Source organism: Molothrus aeneus, chromosome 29 (genome assembly GCF_037042795.1).
Source record: "Molothrus aeneus isolate 106 chromosome 29, BPBGC_Maene_1.0, whole genome shotgun sequence".
Lineage (NCBI taxonomy): Eukaryota > Metazoa > Chordata > Aves > Passeriformes > Icteridae > Molothrus > Molothrus aeneus.
Window position 1 is genome coordinate 3,994,841 of NC_089674.1, and position 26,460 is coordinate 4,021,300.

General features: G+C 51.3%; 1 protein-coding gene across 1 annotated transcript in view; it reads right to left on the reverse strand.

The window, feature by feature from the left end:
- Positions 1-26,460, reverse strand: part of LOXL2 (lysyl oxidase like 2) — a 53,255-nt gene that overhangs the window by 15,686 nt on the left and 11,109 nt on the right. Inside the window, exons 2-7 of the mRNA XM_066567237.1 lie at positions 19,080-19,291; positions 13,782-14,001; positions 10,607-10,790; positions 5,536-5,687; positions 3,903-4,070; positions 489-654 (exon numbers count right to left, since the gene is read on the reverse strand). Of these exons, the coding sequence (XP_066423334.1) occupies positions 489-654; positions 3,903-4,070; positions 5,536-5,687; positions 10,607-10,790; positions 13,782-14,001; positions 19,080-19,288 (1,099 nt within the window). The 5' untranslated portion in view covers positions 19,289-19,291. The remainder of the gene's footprint in view (positions 1-488; positions 655-3,902; positions 4,071-5,535; positions 5,688-10,606; positions 10,791-13,781; positions 14,002-19,079; positions 19,292-26,460) is intronic.

The window sequence follows — 26,460 nt, forward strand, 5'->3', positions numbered from 1 at the left end:
TCCCATCCCATCCCATCCCATCCCATCCCATCCCATCCCATGGATCCCATCCCATGGATCTCATCCAATGGATCCCATCCCATGAATTCCATGGATCCCATCCCATGAATCCCATGGATCTCATCCCATGGATCCCATCCCATGAATCCCATCCCATCCCATGAATCCCCTGAATCCCATCCCATGAATCCCATCCCATGAATCCCATCAATCCCATCCCATCCCATGGATCCCATGGATCCCATGGATCCCATGGATCCCATCCCATCCCATGGATCCCATCCCATCCCACCCCACCCCACCCCAGGCAGGGACACCTTCCACAATCCCAGCTCGCTCCAAGCTGCCTTTGGACACTCCCAGGGACGGGGCAGCCACAGCCAGAACCTCTCAGGGAGTTAAAATTCCGCGTTGTTTTGACGTATCCAGGTCCCCCCGTTCCCCTGCACATCCCCCTTGCCCGGGGGGGTAGATCCCGGGCCACTCACTCTCGGAGCAGGACACGCCGGCCCCGAAGCGTCCCCCTCCCCTGGGGCAGGACACGTGGGCGCCGTCGTGCCGGCAGTGGGACAGGGACATCTCTGTCCCCGAGCACTTCACCCCGCTCATCACCACGTCGTCGGCGCTGACGTCCCCGTGCCAGTACCACGTTTCCTGGGCATAAAAAAAGGCAGGTAAAGGCATTTCACTCATTCCTTGGGGGTTAGTGGCTCTTAGGGGAATATCTACCTGCCTGAAGTGGGGATTCTCCCACCAGGGAAGATCAGGGCAAGACCCCACTTTATCCAGGAGGATCTTGACAAAGGATGGTTCAACAGGGGACTCAGGGAAGCTGAAGTTTTGTCACCAAATCCTTAAAAACCTTGAATCCCATCCAGTCCCACCCCATGCCATGGAGAGGGACACCTCTCACTATCCCAGGTTGTTTAAACCTGGTTTTGGGCACTTCCAGGGATCCAGGGGCAGCCACAGCTTCTCTGGGAATTTCATCCCAGGACCTCGCCACTGTTCCAGGGATGAATTTATTCCCAATATCCCATCTAACTCTGCCCTCTGGCAGTGGGAAATTTATTCCCAATATCCCATCTAACTCTGTCCTCTGGCAGTGGGAAGCCATTCCTCCTTGTCCCACCATTCCAGTTCCTGATGAAACTTCCTCTCCTCTCATCCTCCCCCAGTTTTACCAAACTCATGGGAATGACACAACATCAACTCCCAAACCCCAAAACGTGGGAGAAGGGGAGGGGAGAAAGAATCTAAAAAAATCCTCTGAGATGTGTCCGTGCCCGGGCTGGGAGCAGTTTCCAGGAAAAGAAACCCCCGGTGTCCCCCAGCTCCGATTGCCCCCGGCTGTTTGGGAAGGCTGGGAGCACACAGGGCTGCCCTGTTCTGCACACTGGGGCTTTATGCTCCAGAGCTGGGGCAGTAAAAGAGCCTTTTCTGTTCCAAATTCCAGCAGCCTCAGCTCAGGGAAAAAATGCCTTTTCCTCGCTGGACTCCCAGGGCTGTGTCAACAGAGCCAGGCAGTCGGAAAGGCCACGCTCAGGGATGTGGAGATCCTCAGCTCCCGGGGTTTGATGGGGGGAAATCAGCTGGAGGAAGCAGCTGGAGCAGGGAATGGCTCCAGCAGCATGTGGGCAGCTCCAGCCTCCTTCCTGCTGGGTGTCCAAGCCCTGAGTGTCCCCTGAGGATCTGCAGATCCCTCCCTGGCCATGGAGAATGGTTGGGATCTGTCCATGAGCCCAGGGTGGCAGAGGTCATGGAATGGTTTGGATTGCTCATCCCATGGGCAGGGACACTTTCCACCAGCCCAGCTCACTCCAAGCCCTGTCCAGCCTGGCCTGGGACACTCCCAGGGGTGGGGCAGAACTGAGGTGTCATTCCTGGCCATGCAGAAGCAGGGAGGGTTTGGGGCAGGGAGGAGCAGGGAATAGCAACAATTCATGGGGCTGCACCCAGGGCAGCACCAGAGCAACTCCAGGAGCAAAATCTCATTTTTTCAGGAGACCTGACCCCAGTTTGAACCTGACCTCTGCATTTCAGGGAGGGACAAGAACCTGCATGCAGCCACCAGCCCAAGTAGGGATTGGTGAATGTCAGGAAACCTGAGCTGTGAGAAAACAACAGAGAACTCAGGGAAGCAGAATGTTTATCACCAAATCCTTAAAAATCTTAAAACTCATCCAGTCCCACCTGGGCAGGGACACCTCCCACTACCCCAGGTTGCTCCAACACCTTTCCAACCTGGCCTTGGACATTTCCAGGGATGGGGCAGCCACAGCTTCCATAGAGAATCCATTCCAGCCCCTCCCCACCCTCCCAGGGAAGGATTTCTCCTGAATATCCAATCTAATCCTACTCTGAGTGTGAGCAGGAAAAGCCTGGTGGAGAACAATTCACCATATGGGAATATGGACCTTAAATCCCATCCCATTCCACCCCTGCCATGGGCAGGGACACCTTCCACTGTCCCAGGTGGCTCCAAGCCGGCCTTGGACACTTCCAGGGATGGGACAACCACAGCTCCTCTGGGAATTCTATCCCAGGACCTCACCACAGCCCCAGGGCAGAATTTATTCCCAGTATTCCCTCCAACCCTGCCCTCTGGCAGTAGGAAGCCATTCCTCCTTATCCCATCATTCCAGTTGCTGATCAAGTTCCTTCACTTTTTATCCTCCAGAGCTCCATCTACTCCAAATCCCCACCTCCACAGTGTTGTACAATGAGATTTTACTCTCAAGGTCTTTCCAGTTCCACTCTTCATTGCAATGTGATTTCAAGTTTACTGCAGAACCTCAGATCCCTCCCTGATAATTCCCTGCCAGGTGTGTCAGTCACCTCTCCTTCCCCTCCCAGCACTGTCTGTCAGTCCTGGCATTCCAGAAGGGCCTCGAGTGATTGGGCAGATGCAAAGGATGCCCTCTACCCCTGGGGGGCCCTGGGCCATCCAGGTGTCCTTTGTCCCTTTGTCCCTCCCCTCCTGTCCCTGCTTGGTGGCTCCCTGCCCCTTCCCTGCCCCTCTCCCCGGGGTTCAAAGGAGCAGCAGCCACGGGCTCAGGGAGTTCTGTGGGAGCTGGTGCTGCATTCAGAGGCCTGAGGGCCAGAATAAAGCTCTGGATCCAAACCCTCCCTCAGAACCGACTCCTTTCCTTCACCATGGCCTGAAAGCTTCTCCACAGAGGGAAACCTGAGGAGCAGCCCCTGTTATGGGGGGAAGCTCCATCCCAGCAGCACCAGAGCTCCTGCAGGCCTGGACTTGTCTGCAGGGCCCAGCTGCAGCACCCAGCCAGGAAAGAGTGTCTGAGGGGTGAAACACCACACACCCAGGCAGGCAAAAGTGTCTGTGGGGTGAAACACCACACACCCAGGCAGCCCAAAGTGTCTGTGGGGTGAAACACCACACACCCAGGCAGGCAAAAGTGTCTGTGGGGTGAAACACCACACACCCAGGCAGCCCAAAGTGTCTGTGGGGTGAAACACCCCAGTGCTGCTGTTCGGTTCAGCACCAAGGGCCAGACAAGCTCAGGCAGGTCCTGTCTGGCTGTATTGGTAAATATTCCTGTAACTCTTGAAGCTCCTTTTGGAATGACCCTTCCTCCTCCTCCTCCTCCTCCTCCAGCACCCCCAGCCCACCCATCCAGATGTGAGGCCCAGGCAGGGGCTGGGTTAGGGTTAATATTAGGGTTAAGGTTAGGCTTAAGGTTAAGGTTAGGGTGAGGGTTAAGATTAGGGTTGGTTAGGGTTAGGGTTAGGGTTAAGGTTAGGGTTAAGGTTGGGGTTAGGGTTAAGGTTGGGGTTAAGGTTAGGTTTAAGGTTACGTTTAGGGTTAGGGTTATGTTTGGGGTTAGGTTTAGGTTTAGGGTTTGTTTTGGGGTTAGGTTTAGGGGTGTGACAGGGCTCACCTGGAAGGCGTGGCTGGCAAAGCCCAGCCCCAGCTGCCTGCACACCACCATGGCCTCCACGGTGCCCCAGTTGTGGCTGCAGACCGTGCCCCACCTCAGGGTCCCGTTGCGCTCGGCCAGCACCTCCACACGGCCCTCGTAGGGGTTGCGGCCCCCGCTCAGGCGAAGCTGCAGGACACAGAACCCCTAAATCCACTGCCAACTTCCAAGGGAGAGGGCAACAGGTGGGGAAGGAGGTTTTTTCCCCCAAAAGTTTGGAATCATCGATGTCCCTGGCTGGAAGTGACCTGGGTGCTGCACAGCAGAAAACTCCCCCTTGAACACGGAGCTGGAGAACCCCTGGTGAGGGATTTCCCATCCACAGTGGGAATTCTGACAGGCAAAAAGGAGAGCTTTTGGGGGATTGACCTGTAGGGATTGACCTGTAGGGATTCACAAATTGTGACCTTCTGGCTGGGTCTTTGTGCTGGAATCTGCTTCCAGTCAAGGCCTGACATTCCTGACATAGAACTGGGACATTGACACGTTGGCTGTGAATGAAACATCCCCAGGGTGGATGAGGAGTCAGGAAAAGATGAACACATTCCCAAATCTTTCAAAGGGAAATGACTCAGGGCACTCTGGCTGTGCAGCACCGTGTCCCACCTTTGTGTGGGATCAGGAGGGGGTCCCCAAGGGGAAGGCCATGGGAAACCATCCAGGCATGGAACAGCACTGGGAGTCTCCCCTGGGTTTGAGCTCAGGGAGTTCAGCTCTTCTCCCACCTTGGCAGGGGATGGTCCAGCCAAGCCTGGCAGTTCCATGGGTTGGACCAGCTGCAGGAATTCCCTGGGAAAGCTTTCCTTCCCTGCTCCTTCAGACCTTTGGAAGGAGCACTCAGAGGAATCTGTGTCTGGTTCATGCAGCTAGCACAGAATCATGGAATAGTTGCCTTGGAAAAGGTTGAAAACTGGGTTAAAAATCATCCAGTGCCACCTCCTGCCATGGGCAGGGACCTTGGATCATCCCAGGTTGCTCCAAACTCCTTCAAACCTGGCCTTCCTCATTTCAGGACTCTGAGACTGTTGCCATGATATTTTATGAAAAATCCCTTTGCCAGGATTTTTCTCCTGAGAAGCTGAGAAGCCTCAGAGGAAAAGAAAAACAATAATTATCTGCTGCTATGGAATGCCACAGGTGCATCTTTGATTGGTCTCATGTGGTTGTTTCTAATTGATGGCCAATCACAGTCCAGCTGTTTCGGACTCTCTGGCCAGCCACAATATTTTATTATCATTCCATTCCTTTCCTTGCAAGCCTTTTGATGAAATCTTTTCTTCTATTATTTTAGTATAGTTTTAATATATAATTTTTTAATATAATATATATAATAAAATAATAAATCAGCCTCCTGAAACATGAAGTCAAGATTCTCATCTCTTCCCTCGTCCTGGGACCCCTGCAAACACCACATGAGACGAGTTCAGGGGAGCACAAAACCCACATAAAATGGGACACTCATCCTCATTTCCCCTCCTTTTTTAGGTAAAACCTGAATTAAATACTCATGGCTTGGGTGAAATGATTCCTGCCCAATTCCTGCCCAAAATTCCCAGCCAAAATTCCCTCCCACCCGGATCCCTCAGCTCCTCACCTGGTTCTGGAAGCCCATGGCTGGCACATTGCACCTCACAGCAGCATCTTCCTCATGGTTGCAGCCCTGGGACTCGGTGTTGAACTTGCAGTCCGTGACCGACTTCTCAAAGCCCGTGCAGTCGATCTCGTTCAGGTGGATGGGACCCATTCCTTGGGGAAAAAACCAGGGGAAAAAGTCCTTTTGTGTGGTGAGGGGATACCCCAGCAGGTTGTGAACGCCACAGTGACCTCCAGCATTCAAAACTTGGAAAAAATCTGCTGATTTTTTGTAAAAATAAACCAAAAATCTGTGAAATTATTGTTACCATTTCACCGTTAAATTCTTTCCAGTATTCTCTGCAACTCAAGCATGCAAGAATCCCAGGAAAAAACCAAGTTTCCACTGTTTCATAATTTACAAACTTCAGCTGTAGGGATTCACAAATTGTGACCTTCTGGCTGGGTCTTTGTGCTGGAATCTGCTTCCAGTCAAGGCCTGACATTCCTGACATAGAACCGGGACATTGACACGTTGGCTGTGAATGAAACATCCCCAGGGTGGATGAGGAGTCAGGAAAAGAAATCTGGGGCAGGTTGAGGATTCCAGCACTGAGGGAAACAGCAGAGAACAATTGCAGAGAATGGGCTTGAGGTGCTGGCAGAAAAATGGAATAATTTGGGTCTTCCCAGGATAAGCAGCAGCAGAAAATTGAAATTTCCATCAGAAAAGCATGGAAGGGAATGATCCTCCTGCAAAACTCAGCTCCTGCTTCCAAAACTGGTTAGAAAGAACAAGGCAGAGATGTGAATGTGTTGGGTTTAATTTCACCCACAATTTGTTAATGGGGTTTGGCCAACTTGGCCAGCCCTGTGTCCATCCCTCCCACCACAGCTGGACAGGGTGGGGGGACATTCCTGGGGGAGGCTGCTGGGAATGGGAATTTTGTCCTTTGTTTTTGCCTCTCTCATTAAAATCCTGTCTGTGGTTCCCATCTGGAGCTGGCAGCACTTCCCAGTCATTCTGCAGCCACCAAAGGGCTGAGGGGGATAAAGCCCTGACCAGAACTGGAGGGAGAAGCTCCAGGAATGCAGGGGGGAGCCAGGCCAACATTCCCAGCCTGGCAAAGCCACTCCAGTGGGATGACAAGGATGACAAAGATGACAAAGGACAAGGGCAGGGCCTCTCTGAGCCAGAGAACCCTGGCAGGGCTGCTCTTCTTGGGGAAATGATGGCACATGGGGGCACAGAAATGGAGCCAAATGTTGAAATGTGAGGAAAATTGCATTCCTTCCATGCCATTGCACTTAAAAACCCCCAGGATTAGGCTTGTCCATCCAACATTTGCCTTCACCTACTCCTTGGGGTTTAATTCTATGTTCTCCCTCCCAGGATATCAACACATCCATGTGTCACTGTCATATTTTCTGAAAAATCTCTTTGCCCAGGATTCTTCTCCTGGGAAGATGAGAAGCCTCAAAAAAAAAAAAAAAATTAAAATAATAATTCTCTGATTTGCTTCTCCTGTGTTTTGCTGCTTTGGAATGTGGTTGGAGATTGTTTATCCAACATGTGAATTGTTTTCATTTAATGACCAATCACAGTCAGGCTGTGTTGGGACTCTGGAAGGAGTCACCAGTTTTTCTTTATTATCTTTTAGCCTTCTGTCTGTATCCTTTCTGTATTCTTTAGAATAGTTTAGTATAGCATTCTTTGATATACTATAGATCATAAAATAATCAATTAGCCTTGTGAAAACATGGAGTCAGATGCATCACTCCTGCCTTCAGTGGGGGTCTCTGAAAATACCACATCCATGAGCTCTGGGCTCAGTGTCTCATCCTCTTGTGGAAATAAGGGTGAATTGTTTAATCTGCGTCCATGAAAGGTGGATGGATCCTCCTCCCACACCCTGAGCTCTGTGGAAGCCACTGCTCTCCCACTTTGTCTTAACTTTCTCCAGGCAGCACTGACAGAAGCAGAGCACACAGTCTCAAAGCTGTGCCAAGGGAAATACAGGTTGGATATTAGGAAAAAAGGTTTTATGGAAAGAGTGATGAAGTTCTGGAATGTTCTGCCCAGGGAGGTGGTGGAGTCACCATCCCTGGGTGTGTTTAACAAAGCCTGGATGTGGCACTGGGTGCCAGGGTTTGGGTGAGCTGTTGGGGCTAGGTTGGACTCGATGATGTTGAAGGTCTCTTCCAACCTGGGGATTCTGTGAATTCTGTGAATTCTGTGAATTCTGTGAACTGGGATTCCCAGTTCAGCCTCTGGGAGCTGATTTAGCTGTGAAATCCAACCTCCCACACCCATGGTGAAGCTGCTCCTTCAAAGCACCCTGAGAAAACCCAAATTCCCTGGGGTGCAGCTGGAACAGAATAAAATGTAAGCAGGGACACGGCATGGAGAGCTTGGAGAGCTCCCTGAGCATCCAGGGCCAGAAAAATCTCCTTTTCCAACCAAAACGGGACCCTCTGGCTGCTGGAGGGACATCACCCATCCCAAGGGACACTCCTGACAGGGAGCACTGATGGATGAGCAGAAGGGAAAGGAAAAAAAAATGGAAAGGGAAGCGTGTGGGAAGGCAGAGGAGATTCCAGGCTGTGGAACAGCGCGTTCCACGTTCTCCTCCGGCACGTGGCAGCCCCAGGATGATGAAGCTGTTTCCTACATGCCCTTAAACACATCAGCAAATTCCAGCCCACCACAAAGAGAGTTTTTGGCAAATCCAGTGGATTTGGTCAAGTGTTAAAGCTTCCCAGACTCAGGACACCCACGTGTTTTTTCCTTCTCTCCCCTTCTCTAAGCTGAAGGAATTTCCCCCATTCCTTTATTCTCAAAATTTCCCCCATTCCTTTCTTTTCAAATTTTCCCCCATTCCTTTAGTCTCAAAATTTCCCCCATTCCTTTAGTCTCAAAATTTCCCCCATTTCTTTTTTCTCACAACAAAGATTTGGTGTAATTTTTTTTTGTTACTCTCACAAAAAGGATTTGGTGTCTTTTTTTTTTTTTTTTTTGTGATTATTCTCACAACAAGGGCTTGGTGTCATTTTTTTTAAATTATTCTCCCAAGGGTTTGGTGTCTTTATTTTTGTTATTCTCACAACAAGGATTTGGTGTCTTTTTTTGGTTATTCCCACAAGGTCATGGTGTCTTCTGATTTTTTTTTTTTTTGTTTTTTCTTTGGTTATTTTCACAACAAGGGTTTGGTTTAATTTTTTAAAATTTTAATTTAAAATTTTTTTTATTCTGACAACAACTATTTGGTGTATTTTTTTTTAATTTTTTTTTTTTTGGATTTCCAGCCTGGGAGCAGGCTGTGGGAATCACCAGGTGGTTTCAGTTCACCTTTGACCACTTTTTGGGATTTAAACCAACTCCCAAAGACAGGAAATCCAAACCCAAACCTGGCTCTGAGCTGTTCAAATGCCCTTCTATTTATAATGAGCTAAATTACTGTCCTGCTCTTAAATTGGAGCGTTTGAAGTCTGACTCCAGGACTCATTTTTTGCCAGGAACCTTCTAGTAATGCATTACATCACGGTGTGGTTCTGGAGAACTCAAAGGGAATTTCAGAGCAGCAGATGAGATAATTAGGAATTAATTACTGGAACAATGACGAGTTGTTAAGAATTAATTACTGGGATGCTGAGTTTGACCTTTTGCTCAGGAACAGCTGCCTGCTCAAAAGGTCAAACTCATCATCCTCAGGCTTTTTTTTCCAGGGAATCTTTTTAAGTCACAGAATTCCAGTCTGGCCCCAAGAGACTCATTAAGGTTAGGGAAGAAATTCCTGGTCCTCAAATTGAACATCCCGACAAAAATCCACCGTGCCCTGAGTCATGGGATGTTCCTGGGGGTGGAACATTCCTTAATTCAGGGCACCAGTGAAAGGAATGAGGGATTTGTCTTTACAAACAAGCTGGGGGCCTGCTGATGAATAAAACTGGATACTGAGAGATGAAAGAAACAATGGGAGGAACCATAAATTCCATAGGAATTCCCACTGATGGACACAAGGAAAAGACAAAGGGGAGATAGATTAGAAGGGGGTCTGTATTAGGTGATTTGGGAAGTCTGTGCCTCTCAAGTACCTCAGCCAGTGGGGAATGAGAGAGAGAAATTAGGATTAAAAGGAGTCTGCATCCTCCAAAAATTTGAGACCCCCATGGCCTCTCCTCTTATTTGCTTAAAGTACCAGGACTCCTCTGTCTCCTTTTTGGACATAAACCTCTGGTGTTTGGTGGATGGATTTGGAGTCTGGTGTTTGGGGATGAATTTGGTGTTTGGAGATGAATTTGGTTTCTGGTGTTTGGGGATGAATTTGGAGTCTGGTGTTAGGGATGAATTTGGTGTTTGGGGATGAATTTGGTGTCTGGTGCTTGGGGATGAATTTGGTGTTTGAGGATGAATTTGGTGTCAGGTGTTTGGGAATGAATTTGGTGCTTGGGGATGAATTTGGTGTCTGGTGTTTGAGGATGAATTTGGTGTCAGGTGTTTGGGGATGAATTTGGTGCTTGGGGATGAATTTGGTGTCAGGTGTTTGGGGATGAACCCTCCCGAGCCCAGGGCTCCCTGGAGCTGTGGTGGAGCTCCCTGGAGCTGTGGTGGAGCTCCCTGGAGCTGTGGTGGAGCTCCCTGGAGCATGGTGGAGCTCCCTGGAGCTGTGGTGGAGCTCCCTGGAGCATGGTGGAGCTCCCTGGAGCTGTGATGGAGCTCCCTGGAGCTGTGGTGGAGCTCCCTGGAGCGTGCTGGAGCTCCCTGGAGCTGTGATGGAGCTCCCTGGAGCTGTGATGGAGCTCCCTGGAGCTGTGGTGGAGCTCCCTGGAGCTGTGGTGGAGCTCCCTGGAGCGTGCTGGAGCTCCCTGGAGCTGTGGTGGAGCTCCCTGGAGCGTGCTGGAGCTCCCTGGAGCGTGCTGGAGCTCCCTGGAGCTGTGGTGGAGCTCCCTGGAGCTGTGGTGGAGCTCCCTGGAACGTGCTGGAGCTCCCTGGAGCGTGCTGGAGCTCCCTGGAGCTGTGGTGGAGCTCCCTGGAGCTGTGGTGGAGCTCCCTGGAGCGTGCTGGAGCTCCCTGGAGCTGTGGTGGAGCTCACCTTGGCCCAGCCTGGCTCCCGTGATGGCCTCCTTGGCGCTGCCGAAGCCCAGCTCTCGGCACACCACGCTGGCTGACACCAGGTTCCAGTTGTCGTCGCACACCGTGCCCCACTCCCCGTTCTTCAGCACCTCCACGCGGCCTTCGCCCGTGTTGGCTCCTCCCTTCAGCCTCACCAGGGGCTGCTGTAAGACACAGACACAGGAGTGGTGATGCCCTTTGGGTTCTGCCTTTGTTATAAATGCAGAATTCACAGAATCCCCAGGTTGGAAGAGACCTTCAAGATCATCGAGTCCAACCCAGCCCCAACAGCTCAACTCAACCCTGGCACCCAGTGCCACATCCAGGCTTTGTTAAACACACCCAGAGATGGTGACTCCACCACCTCCCTTGTTGGGGCTGTTTTGTGGACATCTTTCCATAACTGCTCCTTGAAGGCCTTCAAATAAAGATTCTCTTTTCCATTCCCCCTTACTAAAATTGTCTCGCGTTTCCTTTCCAGGTTGGGAAAAAGGCAAAACAGCGGGGTCACTTCCATTCTTTGCAGGGGTTATTTATGGAAATCTGGGCCTAAAAATTATCATAGAATCACTTGAGACACCTTAAAAAATCCATCACATAATTCAATGCCTGAAAGTGCTGGATGAAAGGAGATTTTTATCTGCAAAGATTTTGGTGAGCATGGATTTGTTTCTCACACCTCACGTGTGGGCAGAGAATAAAAAACCCCATCCCAGTTCTCTGCACGTGCTTGGATTTATGAACCTTCTTCTATCCTGGAAAAAATGGAAAAAACCCCATGAGCTTTGCAGGAGGGTTAGGAATGGCCCTGAGCCCACCAGTACCCAGCTCTCACCCCTGGCTGCCCTAAAGAGGTTTATTGGCTGTTCACACCTCCAGCCTTGGCTTAATCCAGGACTAAAATTGAGCTCAAGCCCTATAAAACCCGCCTGAGTGCTCAGTTCTGACCAATAATAATATACAAACAAGAGATAAGAAATAATAATGAAAAAATAAATAATAAATGAAAAGTGGAATAAAAAAATCTGACATTTTCAGTCAGAAATGTCCAGCTGAGTGGCAGATTCAGTTCCACTCATTTCTGGGTTTATAATATAATATAGTTATATATAATTTAGTTAAATATAATTTATATATAATATAGCTAAATATAATTTAGTTATTATTTGTCAATCACCCACTCCTCTCTCCAGTGCCAAGCAGGGAGCTGCCAATTCCTGCTGCACCCAAGAGCTGGCCTGAGGTGGAGAGAGCAAAGCTTTAGGTTTGGGAACACCAAAAATCCTTTGCTTTTCCGACTGGGATCATGCCTGGAGCTTTTTCTCCAGGCTGGGGTCACACCAAGGACATGCAAAGCCCAAACAAAGGCTTAAGGAATTACTTGGCAGCGCGTGCGGCTTGGGAGATGAACAATGATTTACAAAACCTTTCACCTCCCGGGCCTAAATCCTGCAAGCTCTGCTGCAGGGAAGAGCCTGGGATCCAGGCAGGGGTTGCATTATTACCACCAATAATTATTCCCATTATTGGCACCTGGGAAGAGCCCAGAGACCCCCCTAAAACACCCAAGAACAGCCACAAAATCCAAATGGTCACAATTTCACAAATCCACAAAATTCTCCAATGAGAAACCTCCGAGATTCCCCCTCTATCCCAAGGCTGCAGCTGGAAAATTTCCCCTGGCACCCACCTAGCCCGTGTTTGCTGCTTGTCAAGCTGTCCTCTCCTACCCCTGACACCAGGAATGACCAATTCCAGCCTTGTTTTCCACCATTTTTGCATCTCCTGGGATTTTTACGCCCTGCTCAGCGCTCTCCTCCTCACTAGACTAAACAAACCCAGCTTTCCAAGCTCCCTGTGTTTTCCCAGTCTCCCCTCAGGGCATTTCCTCGCAGAGGACATGGAGGGAAAGGAAATGCCAGCTGATTTCCACAGGGTAATTCCAGCAGAATTCCAGAGCCTGTGGAACAGCACAGCCGGGCACGAGTTCAGCTGGCTCAGAGCAGCTCCAACAGGAACGTGACCCAGGGATTTCCTCACTCCTCTCTCCCAGCTCTGCCAGCTGCCCTGGGAGCTGCTCTCCCACCCTTTGGAGGCGGGGGATGGAGGGAAGAACCTGGAATTTGGGAGGGCGGGAGCTCAGCTGGGGGTGCAGGGAGATGGGAATTGCAGAGGGGACGTTGTGGGAGTTGGTGGTGAAGGTTACACCCCCAGGGGTTTCCTGCTCTAATTGGCAGCTGGACGGGATATTGGGAAGAAATTCCTCCTTGTGAGGGTGGTGAGGGGCTGGATGGAATTCCCAGAGCAGCTGTGGCTGCCCCATCCCTGGAAGTGTCCCAGGCCAGGCTGGACAGGACTTGGAGCAACCTGGGATAGTGGAAGGTGTCCTTGCCTATGGCAGGGGTGGAATGGGATGGACTTTGAGGTCCCTTCCAACCCAAACCATCCCATAATTCTCTTTTCACATCTCTCAGATGCTGCAGGAACAGCCCTGAACTCTGGGAATCGCTGGGCAGGAAGGCCTGGAGGGACAGTGTCACAGACAGGTTTTATGAAAATCCTTTCCTTAGGATTTTTCCTCCTGAGAAGCTGAGAGGCCTCAGGAACAAAATGGAACCAATGGTTATCTGCTGCTGTGGAATGCAACAGGTGCATCTGGGATTGGGCTCATGGGGTTGTTTCTAATGAATGGCCAATCACAGTCAGCTGGTTCAGACTCTGTCTGAGCCACAAGCCTTTGTTATCATTCTTTCTTTTGCTATTCTTAGCCAGCCTTCTGATGAAATCCCTTCTTCTATTCTTTTAGTGTAGTTTTAATATAATATATATCATAAAATAATAAATCAGCCTTCTGAAACATGGAGTCAGATCCTCATCTCTTCCCTCATCCTCAGACCCCTGTGAACACGGTCACAGGACAGGACACAGGGAATGGTTTCCCACTGCCAGAGTGAAGGGATAGATGAGATTTTGGGAAGGAATTCTTCCCTGGAACAGCGGCGAGGTCCCGGCATGGAATTCCCAGGGAAGCTGTGGGAAGCGCCCAAGGCCGTGTTTGAACAAGCCCAGCAGAAAGCGTCCTGCCCGTGGCTGGTGCTGGGATCAGACGGTTTTTAAGGCTTTTCCAGCCCGTTTTGGGGCTGCTCCCTGCTCACCTCCTGCCTGAAGGCCTTTCGGAAGCCGCTGTGGCTGCTGGGGGCGAAGGCGCGGCCGGGCACGCAGCTGACGACCGCGGGCATCCCGTTGTCACAGCTGCTGTTCTTCCCAGCGCCCGTCAGGTGGTTCCCCAGTTTGCAGCTGGAAATGTGGGCCTCGTTCCCGCTGCAGTCCATGGAGTAAGCCCAGTAGTGCTGCTTCCTTCTGCTGGCAAACATCCTGAAAGGAGTTAAGGGGAAGGGGAGAAGTTAGGGATCTGCAAACAAAATGGATTTTGCTAAATTTTGGGAGGAAAAATGCCCTAGGATGAAGTGAGGATTGGACAGGATTATTTGGAGGCTGATCTGTTCATCCACACCATGATTCTGTTGAGCTGTCCACTTAAGCTTGGCAAAGACCTCCAAGATCATCAAGTCCAAGCACTTTAAAGGAAATAAATCCCTGAAAGAGCTAAAAACTCTGAGTAGGAATCAAAGGTGCAGCTCCAGCAAATGACACATTCCCAGGAGTGCAGATCCCATCCAAGGCAGGGTCAGGGATCAGCTAATTCCAAATGGACCAAGAGGATTTGTGCAGATAACTGGGCTGGAGAGCCCCCAGAAAAAGCCTCCCCTGTTGCTGCCCAGCAGCTATCAGCTGGGATTGGGAAAAATCCAAAGCCTCTCTGAGTCTGTGTTAACAACCTGAGAGCAATTTCCGAGAGCACGAGCAGCAATTCCCCTGCTGGCTCGTTCACAGCAGAGCAGCTTGGCAGCAGCTCCGGCTTCTCACTCTCAAACTTCCTGGAGCTGCTCCAGGCACTCCTGAGGAGGAAGGGGCACGTGTGATAAACTGGGAAGGGAAGGGATCCAGCTCCATCCTGACTGGGAGGCTGCTGGAATGGAGAGGAATGGAAATATGGGTCAGGTCAGCCTCAAAACGGAGTGAAAACCAGGCAAGGCTCAGAGGAGCCCACGCCCTGCTGGGATCTCCACGTGGCTCGGTGTGATCCTGGTGCTGCTCCTCACTCCAGGAATCTCTGCCACGCAGAGCTGGGATCCAGGGATTAGCTGTGATAAATGGCACAGCAAGGTGGGTGGAATTTGGGGAGGAAAAGCAGCAGTTCTGCTTTGCTGCAGCAGAGAGAGCCTGGGGAGCAGCTGGAGAGGGGCAAGGAGCCTTTCTGAGGGGGTTTTGGGCACTCCACTGAGCAGGTCCAGGCTTTCCCAGGTTTTCCATTTAGGATTTAGATTGTGCAGGGTCACGGATGTTTGAGGGGACACTTTTCTCCCCTGTGCTCGCTGGGCTCTGCTGCCCAGCTCAGCATTTCTCCAGGCTCTCCTGGCTCCCAGCCTCTCACTAATCCTTCCTGGAACCCGATCTGCCTGGGCTGAGGCTGGGGATGGATCCAGCCAGGCTGGAGAGGGAGCTGCAGCTGCATCCCATGATGCTGGAAAAGGATGAAGCAGGGCTGAGATCCATCCCAGGCAACAGCAGCAGGACCCTGCCTGACCTGTGGGGAACGGAGGCTGTCAGAACCCACCTCTGGCACAGCAGAGCTGTCAGGGACTCCCTGAATCGAGAAAAAAAGGGATGGGAAAACAGGAACCGAGTTAAAATTTAAAAAGTAAACCCAGGGAGGATGCAATAGAAAGCAGCCACTTCCCAGCCATGCTCAGGACAGAAGGGAGGACCTGAAGGAGCATTTTCATCCTTCACAGACAGGTCCAGAGAGCTCCATGAACTTCAGAGCAGACAAGAACCAGCCTGACTTAGGGAAGCAGGGATGGGGATGCCTTAGAATAGCAAACAATGACCTCATCCTGGAAATTTCATGAGGCATCAACATCTGGATGGTATTAACAGCCCTCGGGAGGCTGGGGAGAAATAAAGCCCCACCTCGTGTCCCCAGACTGAATCTATGTTAAAAAAGCAGAATTCAGCTGATCTTTACAGCCAGAATCTCAGGGCTTTGCTGATGTTTTGTTTTTAACACAAAAGGATCCAGCTGGGATCAGTGGGAGCCCAGGGTGATGCTGCTCAGGTCAGAGGTGGGAATGAACATTCCTGCTGGGAGATTTCGGCCAATTCCAGGTCAAGCTGGAACTCAAACCATTTCTACTGGTGAGGAGAGAGGGATTTTCATCCCAGAAAAGCTTTGAACAAAGCTCAAGTGGAGCTCTGTGGGAAGGGTTGGTTAAGGAGCACTCAGGGGATTCCACGATTCCATGACTTGGGGAGCAGAGAACAAATCATTGCACACAAACTCCAGGAGAATTCACCCAAATCCCACGGAGCAGAGGCTGGGGAGCTCCTCCTCGGGGCTGTGAGCAGGGGTTCCAACCCTTGGGAAACTCCTGAAGTTATGAAGGTGCTGCCTTCAGCCTCAGGGAGGAGGGAGGGAAGCCAGGCCCGCCAAAACCCTTCAGATCCTGGATTTTCCAGGGGAAAAAACCCAGGAGGGTTCCTACTGCAAATACTGAAGTGATGAACTGCCCAGCACCCCTGGGCTTGTATCGGGGTGAGCAGACTGGTTCAGCTGGGAGTAGCTCTTTGATCCTGGAGCCATTTCTTTGTCAAGTCACAAAGACTTCAAAAAGGCATCAGGTCTGTCTCACTGGTCCCAAATTTCTCCTCTCTCCATCAGCAAAATGCATTAAATTCTACTTTCCCAGCCAGAGCAGGAACTGGGAGGAGGAGTTACAGCAGCTCCTATATAAAAGCCACTGTGAGGAATGAACAAGACCAGGGACTCAACTTTAGATTTGTTCCATTTCCGAACATAAATTGTGCTGTCAGCTCCAGGGGCTGAGTTACAGTCAGGAATAAACCCCTGGCAGCAGGACAACGATGAACTCACTTGTTTTCTTTTGAGCAAGACCCATCTGCAAATCATTTCACCTCCCAGCATTGAGCAGGAGCAGAGCTGGGCAGTGGGATGGGGGATGTGGGAAGGGGCAGCCTTGGCCAGCAGAAACCTGATCCCAGCTTTTCTCCCGGCTGTGGAGGAGGAGGAGTGGGGAAGGATCTGCTCCAGGGAGAAGGGGATTCTCAAATTAAAGGGAGGAATGAGGAGAAAGGGCTTTTCTGCAGCTTCGCATTCACAGGGAGAGGGGGTTTAGCTCCAGGATGAGCTTTTCCCTCTCCCAAACAAACCATGTGGGACAAGCATCCCCTGGCCCAGGTGAGAAGGTGCCACTGGTCATCATCCCAGTGCCTTGACCACAAATGCAAGGTCATTCCCAGCCCAGAACTGGGAGCTTTCCCACTAACACCAGCTGAACACGATGCACCCGCCCCTAACACAGCCCAAGGAAGAATTCAGCTTTTAAACTCTGCTGACAAACAAAACTGTGCAGCTGCCAAAGCTTTACAAGCCTCTCCCATCCAATAAAATGCCATCCCCATTTTTTTCCCAACCTGGGATAATGTTCTGCGTGTTTTCCAAAATATTTGTGGGTGCTGGAGCCCAGCAAGGCTGAAAACAAGGAAAGGGAGGGAGGTCTTGGGGCACTGAGGCTCTTCAGCAGCAGAGATCTCCTGGGCTGGGATTTGGGAGCACTTCATATTCCTAATTCCAGCTCAATTCCATGGATTTTCAGCAGTGCTGAGTTGCTGCTGAACAACCTCCTGTCAGTCTTTCCATTCCCATGTGTCCCAGAGACAGGACAGCTCCTGAGCACACTTTTATTTAAGGCAGATGGCTCCAGATGCTCCAGTTAATGCTTTTCTTGGAAAGGCCACAACTGGAAGCAGGAAAAATCTACTTTGTCTGTCTGGAGGTAATTTATTCCCTGCTCCTGCAGGGGATGGGAATCTCAGGGATGGGTTTGAGGGAAATGTGCTGCACTGGTGGAAGCAAAACCTCCTGAAACTGGTGTCCAGGGCAACGAATTCCCTGCTCATCTCCCTGAATTCCAGTGGGTTCTTTATTCCTGATTTTCCCTGTATGGCTTTGGGCTATTCCAAGCCAAGCACCTCTCCAGCAGATCGGGATCTTGCTAATGAAAGAAACGAAATGTGGCCAGGCTGATCCCGAGGGAATGTTCAGGAATAGCAATTCCACAGGCCAGAAGGAGCAGGCAGGAAAACCACGGCTCCTGCCTGGGGCCTTCAGCCCTCCCCTGGAGCAGCCGCTGCTTCCCCACTCCCCAGGTCAGGGAGCAGCAAAGGAACCAGACAGAATTTCATTTAAACTCTTTTACATCTGCTTTAGGGTGTTTTTCCTAGGGAACAGTGTGGGAAGATCCCAGTCTGGGATGAGGGCTTGGTGACAAAAAGCAAACAGAAGCAATGACAACAAAAAAGTCCAGAGCTCCTGGCTCCCAAGGAACAGGAAACACAGCCTAAACCTTTCCACTTGCAGCTCTTGAAAACACAATGCTCTCCCTATAAATCACTGCTTTCTTCCTTCATTTTAAAGGAATCTGCAAATGTAGGGGGGAAAAACAGCACTGAGATCACAGTGAACCCTTTTCCCAGCACCTTCTGGGATGCACAGACAGGAATTGCACTCGGGGTGGGAAGGAGGAACCTGGGCACAAGGAAGCACAAAAAGGCTCATTTTATTCCAAGGTGACTTTTTTGGAGCTTCCAGCACATCCAGAACTGATCCCACCTCTGGATTCCTCTGCACAGGAATGGGGTGAGCAGTTGGAGACTTTACATTATGGAATGACAGGACACAGGGAATGGCTTCAAACTGACAGAGGGCAGGGTGAGCTGGGATATGGAGAAGGAATTCCTGCCTGGGAGGGTGGGGAGGGGCTGGGATGGAATTCCCAGAGGAGCTGTGGCTGCCTCTGGATCCCTGGAAGTGTCCAAGGCCAGCTTGGAGCAAACTGGTCTCGTGGAAGGTGTCCCTGCCATGGCAGGGGTGGGACTGGACGGGTTGTAAATCCCCTCCAACCCAAACCATTCCATGATTTTCTCACAGCTGATGGATTTACTGGCACAGTGGGAGCAGTTTGCTCCCTGCCCTGCCCACCACACAGAGCCCATCCTCAAGCTGGTATTACAAAATACAAATATCTTTTGGGCCAAGTGTCCCATCTCCCATTCCAGGCCCTGTTAAACACTGATACTCATCGAGGTCTGCATCCCATGGATGAGGATCAAAGGCCTCCCCTGCCTGCACCAGGAAACAGTGGACATTCCAAACATTCACACAAATGAAAAATCCCATCTGGAGGGAGGAAGCAGTCGGAGCTGTTCCTCCAACAGGGTCCCGGGTGCCACCTGCCAATCTGCCTCGGGAACAAGGCCCTGAGTGTTCCAAGGAATGGCTGTGGCTCCACCCAGCCCAGCCCTGCCCTTACTTGTAGACGTTGGTGTTGTATTTCCTCTCGCTGGGGAAGCCGAACATCCCGCAGACCACCCGGGAATTCTTCATGGTCCAGTGCCTGTCACAGATCTGCTTCCAGGTGCCCTCGTCCTTCACCTCCACGTAGCCCTCGGTGACAGGGACCCGCTTGCGGTAGGTGGCCAGGATGGCGCGGATCCGGATGTCCTCCACCTGGATGTTCATGTTCTGTGGGTGGAAAATACACGGGAATGATGCTGGATTGGTGTGGTGGTGTTTGAGGGTGCCCAGGACAAGGGAAGAGATGAGAATCTTCACTCCATGTTTTGTTGCGTCGTGATTTCAGGGTTTACCCCAGAACCTCGGATCCCTCCCTGATAATTCCCTGCCAGCTGTGTCAGTCACCTCTCCTTCCCCTCCCAGCACTGTCTGTCTGTCCTGGCATTCCAGAAGGGCCTCGAGTGATTGGGCAGATCCAAAGGATGCCCTCTACCCCTGGGGGGCCCTGGGCCATCCAGGTGTCCTTTGTCCCTTTGTCCCTCCCCTCCTGTCCCTGCTTGGTGGCTCCCTGCCCCTTCCCTGCCCCTCTCCCCAGGGTTCAAAGGAGCAGCAGCCACGGGCTCAGGGAGTTCTGTGGGAGCTGGTGCTGCATTCAGAGGCCTGAGGGCCAGAATAAAGCTCTGGATCCAAAGCCTCCCTCAGAACCGACTCCTTTCCTTCACCATGGCCTGAAAGCTTCTCCACAGAGGGAAACCTGAGGAGCAGCCCCTGTTATGGGGGGAAGCTCCATCCCAGCACCACCAGAGCTCCTGCAGGCCTGGACTTGTCTGCAGGGCCCAGCTGCAGCACCCAGGCAGGCAAAAGTGTCTGTGGGGTGAAACACCACACACCCAGGCAGCCCAAAGTGTCTGTGGGGTGAAACACCACACACCCAGCCAGGCAAAAGTGTCTGTGGGGTGAAACACCACACACCCAGGCAGCCAAAAGTGTCTGTGGGGTGAAACACCACACACCCAGGCAGGCAAAAGTGTCTGTGGGGTGAAACACCACACACCCAGGCAGCCAAAAGTGTCTGTGGGGTGAAACACCACACACCCAGGCAGCCCAAAGTGTCTGTGGGGTGAAACACCACACACCCAGCCGGCCAAAAGTGTCTGTGGGGTGAAACACCACAGTGCTGCTGTTTGGTTCAGCACCAAGGGCCACACAAGCCAAGGTACATCCTGTCTGGCTGTATTGGTAATTATTCCAGTAAAGTTTCAGAAGGTTGGTTTATTATTTTATGATATATATTATATTAAAAGAAAAGTATATACTCAAACTATATTAAAGAAAGAGCAAGGAGACATCAGAAGGCTATAAAGGAATGAATAGTAAAATCTTGTGACTGACTAGAGAGTCTGACACAGCTGGCTGTCATTGGCTATTAATTAAAAACAATTCACATGCAACCAATCAAAGATGCACCTGTTGGTAAGCAACCTCCAGACCACATTCCAAGCAATCAGATAATTATTGTTTACATTCCATTTCTGAGGCCTCTCAGCTTCTCAGGAGAAAAATCCTAGCAAAAGGATTTTCATAAAATATGTCAGTGACAGGTTGGAGGGAAATGGGCTGTGAGCTTCCAGGTGAGATCACAACCCAATCGTGGTCAAGTTCTGTGGGTGGAAAATAAATGAGAGTGATGCTGGGTTGTAGGGAAATGGGTTTTGGAAATTCCAGGTGGGGGCCCAGACCTGCTGTGGTCAGGTAGGGCAGAAGGATGAGATGTTGAGGAAGGGACAGGGCAGGGAGGCAGAGGAGTGACAGGAAAACAGAGATTCGGACTTCCAGAGGGCAGGGGTAGATGGATATTTGGAATAAATTCTTCCCTGTGAGGGGCTGGGATGGAATTCCCAGAGAAGCTGTGGCTGCCCCATCCCTGGAAGTGTCCAAGGCCAGGTTGGAGCAACCTGGGATAGTGGAAGGTGTCCCTGCTAATTGCAGGGATGGAATGAGCTGATTTTTAAGCTCCCTTCCAACCCAAACCTTTCTGGGGTTTTATGAAACAAACCTTTCCACCTTGTGTAAATCCATCCTCTGGAAGAAGATTCTTTTTCTCATTAAAAAAAAAAAAAAAGCTCTAATTTATTTTGTAAGTAGCCTTATAACAAATCTGCTTTGTCACTTTGATTCCAAGTGCTGTTTTCACCTTAATTAAGCCCCTGGTCCTGTGGACATTAACCAAGCTCAGCTTTGTTAGGGCCAGCCGTACTCACAGAATCATTCCGGGTGCAGGGAGGTGGGAGCCCTGGCAGGGGAAGGACTTTGGGGTTTTCATCCAAAGCCATGATTGCATGTGGAATCTGGGATTCCAATGTGCTGACAGCAGCGTTTCTCTGGCTCCTCCTCCACAGCCTGGGACAGCCAGTGAGTCATGGAAGGCGAATGGATTTCACATATGGCACCTACCTGTGAGGACACAGAGCAGCCCTGCAGAGCCCCAGGGGCAAATCCTGGCTGGAGGGGGCAAATCCAGGCTGGGAAAGATCTCTGAGGGCAAAAACCAGCCCTGCAGAGCCCCAGGGGCAAATCTGGGCTGGGAAAGATTCCTGAGGGCACCAGCCAGCCCTGAAGAACTCCAGGGGCAAATCCTGGCTGGAAAATACCTGGGAGGGCAAAAACCAGCCCTGCAGGACTCCAGGGGCAAATGCAGGCTGGAACAGATTCCTGAGGGCACCAACCAGCCCTGCAGAGCCCCAGGGGCAGATCCTGGCTGAAGGGGAAAAATCTTGGCTGGGAAATATCCCTGAGGGCACCAACCAGCCCTGCAGAACTCCAGGGGCAAATCGAGGTTGGGAAAGTTCCCTGAGGTTACAAACCAACCCTGCAGGGCCCCAGGGGAAAAGATCCAGGCTGTAAAAGATCCCTGAGGGCAAAAATCAGCCCTGCAGAGCCACAGAAGCAAATCCTGTCTGGGAAATATCCCTGAGGGCACAAACCAGACCTGAAGAGCCACAGAGGCAAATCCTGGCTGGAAAATATCCCTGAAGGCAAAAATCAGCCCTGCAGGGCCCCAGAGGCAAATCCTGGATGGAAAAGTTCCCTGAGGGCAAAAATCAGACCTGAAGGGCATCAGGGGCAAATCCTCACTGAACGGGACAAGTACTGGATGGAAAATATCCCTGAGGGCACAAACCAACCCTGCAGGGCCCCAGGGCAAAATCCTGACTGGAAAAGATTCCTGAGGGCAAAACCAGCCCTGCAGAACCACAGAAGGCTGGAAAATACCTGTGAGGGCACAAAGCAGCCCTGCAGGGCCCCAGGGGCAAATCCTGGCTGGAAAATATCCCTGAAGGCAAAAATCGGCCCTGCAGGGCCCCAGGGGCAAATCCTGGCTGAAGGGGGCAAATTCAGGCTGGGAAAGATCCCTGAGGGCACAAACCACACCTGCAGGGCCACAGGGGCAAATCCTGGCTGGAAAATATCCTTGAATGCAAAAATCAGCTCTGCAGGGCCCCAGAGGCAAATCCTGGATGGAAAATGTCCATGAGGGCAAAAACCAGACCTGCAGACCTTCAGGAGTAACTGCAGGCTGGAAAACACCTGTGAGAGCACAAACCAGCCCTGCAGGACTTCAGGGGCAAATCCAGTCTGAAAAAGATCCCTGAGGGCACAAACCTGACCTGCAGGGGCAAATCCTGGCTGGAGGGGGCAAATCTTCGCAGGGAAAGATCCTTGAGGGCAAAAAACCAGATCTGCAGAGCCGCAGAGGCAAATCCTGGCTGGAAAATACCTGTGAGGGCACAAAGCAGCCCTGCAGGACTCCGGGAGCAAATCCTGGCTGGAAAATATCCCTGAAGGCAAAAATCAGCCCTGCAGGGCCCCAGAGGCAAATCCTGGATGGAAAAGTTCCCTGAGGGTACAAACCAGCCCTGCAGGGGCAAATCCTGGCTGGGAAAAATCCCCGAGGGCAAAAACCAGACCTGCAGAACCCTAGAGGCGAATCCTGTCTGGAGAAGATCTTTGAGGGCAAAAACCAGACCTGCAGGGCCTCAGGAGCAACTCCTGGCTGGAAAATATCCCTGAAGGCAAAAATCAGTGCTGCAGGGCCCCATGGGCAAATCCTGTCTGGAAGGGGCAAATTCAGGCTGGGAAAGATCCCTAAGGGCACAAAGCAGCCCTGCAGGGCCTCAGGAGCAAATCCTGGCTGGAAAATACCTGTGAGGGCACAAAACAGCCCTGCAGGACTCCGGGAGCAAATCCTGGCTGGAAAATATCCCTGAAGGCAAAAATCAGACCTGCAGGGCCCCAGGGGCAAATCCTGTCTGAAAGGGGCAAATTCAGGCTGGGAAAGATCCCTGAGGGCACAAAACAGCCCTGCAGGGCCTCAGGAGCAAATCCTGGCTGGAAAATATTCCTGAGGGCACAGACCAGACCTGCAGTGCCCCAGGGGCAAATCCTGGATGGAAAAGTTCCCTGAGATCACAAACCAGCCCTGCAGGACTTCAGGGGCAAATCCTGGATGGAAAAGTTCCCTGAGGGCAAAATCAGCCCTGCAGGGCCCCAGAGGCAAATCCTGGATGGAAAAGTTCCCTGAGGGTACAAACCAGCCCTGCAGGGGCAAATCCTGGCTGGGAAAAATCCCCAAGGGCAAAAACCAGACCTGCAGAATCCTAGAGGCGAATCCTGTCTGGAGAAGATCTTTGAGGGCAAAAACCAGACCTGCAGGGCCTCAGGAGCAACTCCATGCTGGAAAATATCCCTGAAGGCAAAAATCAGTGCTGCAGGGCCCCAGGGGTAAATCCTGTCTGGAAGGGGCAAATTCAGGCTGGGAAAGATCCCTAAGGGCACAAAGCAGCCCTGCAGGGCCTCAGGAGCAAATCCTGGCTGGAAAATACCTGTGAGGGCACAAAACAGCCCTGCAGGTCTCCATGGGCAAGTGCCGTCTGGAAAATACCCAGGAGGGCAAAGGGTAGCCCTGAAGAACCTGAGGGGCAAGTCCTGGCTGGAAAATATCTCTGAAGGCAAAAACCAGATCTGCAGGGCCCCAGGGGCAAATCTTGGCTGGAAAAACTTGTGAGGGCACAAAGCAGATCTGCAGGGCCTCAGAGGCAAATTGTAGCTGGAAAGGACAAATCCTGGCTGGAAAAGATCCCTGAGGGCAAAAACCAGACCTGCAGAACCCCAGGGGCAAATCCTGGCTAGAAAAGATCCCTGAGGGCAAAAACCAGACCTGCAGAACCCCAGGGGCAAATCCTGGCTAGAAAAGATCCCTCAGGGTACAAAGCAGGGCCTCAGGAGCAGCTCCTGGCTGGAAAATATCCCTGAAGGCAAAAAGCAACCCTGCAGGTCTTCAGAGGCAAATCCTGTATGGAAAAGATCCCTGAGGGCAAAAATCAGACCTGAAGGGCCTCAGGGGAAAATCTTGGCTGGAAAGACTTGGGAGGGCACAAAGCAGCCCTGCAGGACCCCAGGAGCAAATCCTGGCTGGAAAATATCCCTGAGGGCACAAACCAGCCCTGCTGGACCCCAGGGGCAAGTCCTGGCTGAAAGGGGCAAATCCAGGCTGGAAAATATCCCTGAGGGCAAATCCTGGCTAGAGGGGGAAAATCCTGGCTGGAAAATACCCACGAGGGCACAAAGCAGCCCTGCAGAGCCACAGAGGCGAGTTCTGGCTGGAAAAGGTCCTCTGTGGCAAGCGGTTACAAAAGAGCTTCTGAAAAATGGATAAATTCCCTTCCAGGAGCCCTTTCCTTGTCAAATATGTGCAAACCCACGTGGTCCAGCTCAGGGTTACATCAGAACTGAGGAATCCTCGGATTCAGCCACTCGGAAAAGAAAAATTGCCCGGAGCTTTAAAGGGCCACGGGCCTCTGGTCAGGGCTCGCAGGAGATCAGAGCAGGACCTGCTGGGTCCTGCAGATTCCATGGCTCAGCCATTCTCCAGATGCTTCCACCGGTGCTGATACAACAAACAGAGCCCAGGGAAGGGCAAAGAAAGAGGAAATGGGTCAGGGAGTGGGGCAAGGGGCAAGGAATGGGGTTGGCATCTCCTCCTCATCCTCAGCTCTGCCCACACCACCTTGGACAACTCATTTAAGGCTTCCCCCTTCCTTTTCCTTATTCCCCCCCACCTTTCTGTCTTTTATTTGTCTACATTTACCACCCAGTTTTGCAAATCACTGATTCCCCCTCTCCCCCTCAGCTACAAGAATTCACTTCTCCAAAATCTGAGCTGGAACATCCCTCAACCCCTGGAAAACAGGATTTATCCAAAAGTGCTACTCACACAGAGTTCATAGGCTGGGCTCCAGTTTTGAAAGCTCTTGTAGCCCTCAAGAATTAAAAATAACCCCTGTGATACCTAAATTTGTTACATCTGAGGTAATTTCAGGTATTCCAAGGGTCTGATGTAAGAGGGGATTTGAAACCTCTCCAGTGGAGCCTGAGAAATCCATTTGCAGCACGAAGTTTCTCCTGAGCTTGGCAGTTTCTCCTGAGCTTGGCAACTTCTCCTAAAATCTTGCAGAGGTTTTGACTACGTGCTGTCAGGAAGGTATCGGAGCCTCAGGGCATTCCAGGCCTCCCCAGGCTGCTTTCCAAACCCTGCAACTCGTTTCTCCCTGGTGCAATTTAGGAAATGTTTCCAGCTTTTGCCTTGATGGAGAAATTGTGTTTACCCAGGGCTGTCAGAGGGAACTTTGTTCCCCTGCTTCCCTTACCCTGCCTCATTTTCTTCACCAGGAAAAAAGTAATCGAAGCCTTAAATCCGCTTGGAAGCAGCTCTGGGTGCTGAAGATCTCCAAGTGTTTTTAATAAAAGCCTTTTAAAGGGATTAACCCAAAGGCCAGGGAACCAACACTTCAAACTGTGCTGGAAAAGCACCTGGGAAAAGATGGGAAACAGGAGGAAATTTGCACTGGCAGCTGGGAAAGTGGGAGAGGGAGTTTTCCATCTGTGATTGTGGGATTTTTCCATCCTGTAGGAAGCCCTGGATAGGTCTGAGACCCACAGTTAGGTGAGGATCAGCTCTGCTGCACATTAAAGTGGCAGAAAGGGACATTTTCCTTCTCGACCTGGCGTCAGCAATGTGCTAAAGCCCACACATGGTTTTCAAAAGGGACAGCCCTGTCCCTTTTCCTTGGATTTAGACCAGCTGGAGGCCACAGCCAGTCCTTGGAAGGAGTTCACACCCAGGGGTGCTGCCCCAGGTGCTGAGTTTGGTGTTTTTGTGAGGAAGCTGCTCCACAGCTCAGCTCTCTTGAGTCCTGGGCCATTCCAGATGTTGAACATCTGCCTGGTGCTTCCCAGGATCAGCATTCCCAAGTTCCACCTCTTTCTCGTCATTGAACATCCCTGCTCCTGCTGCTGGGCCATCTCAGGGAATGTCAGCCAGGTGGGAAACCTGGAAA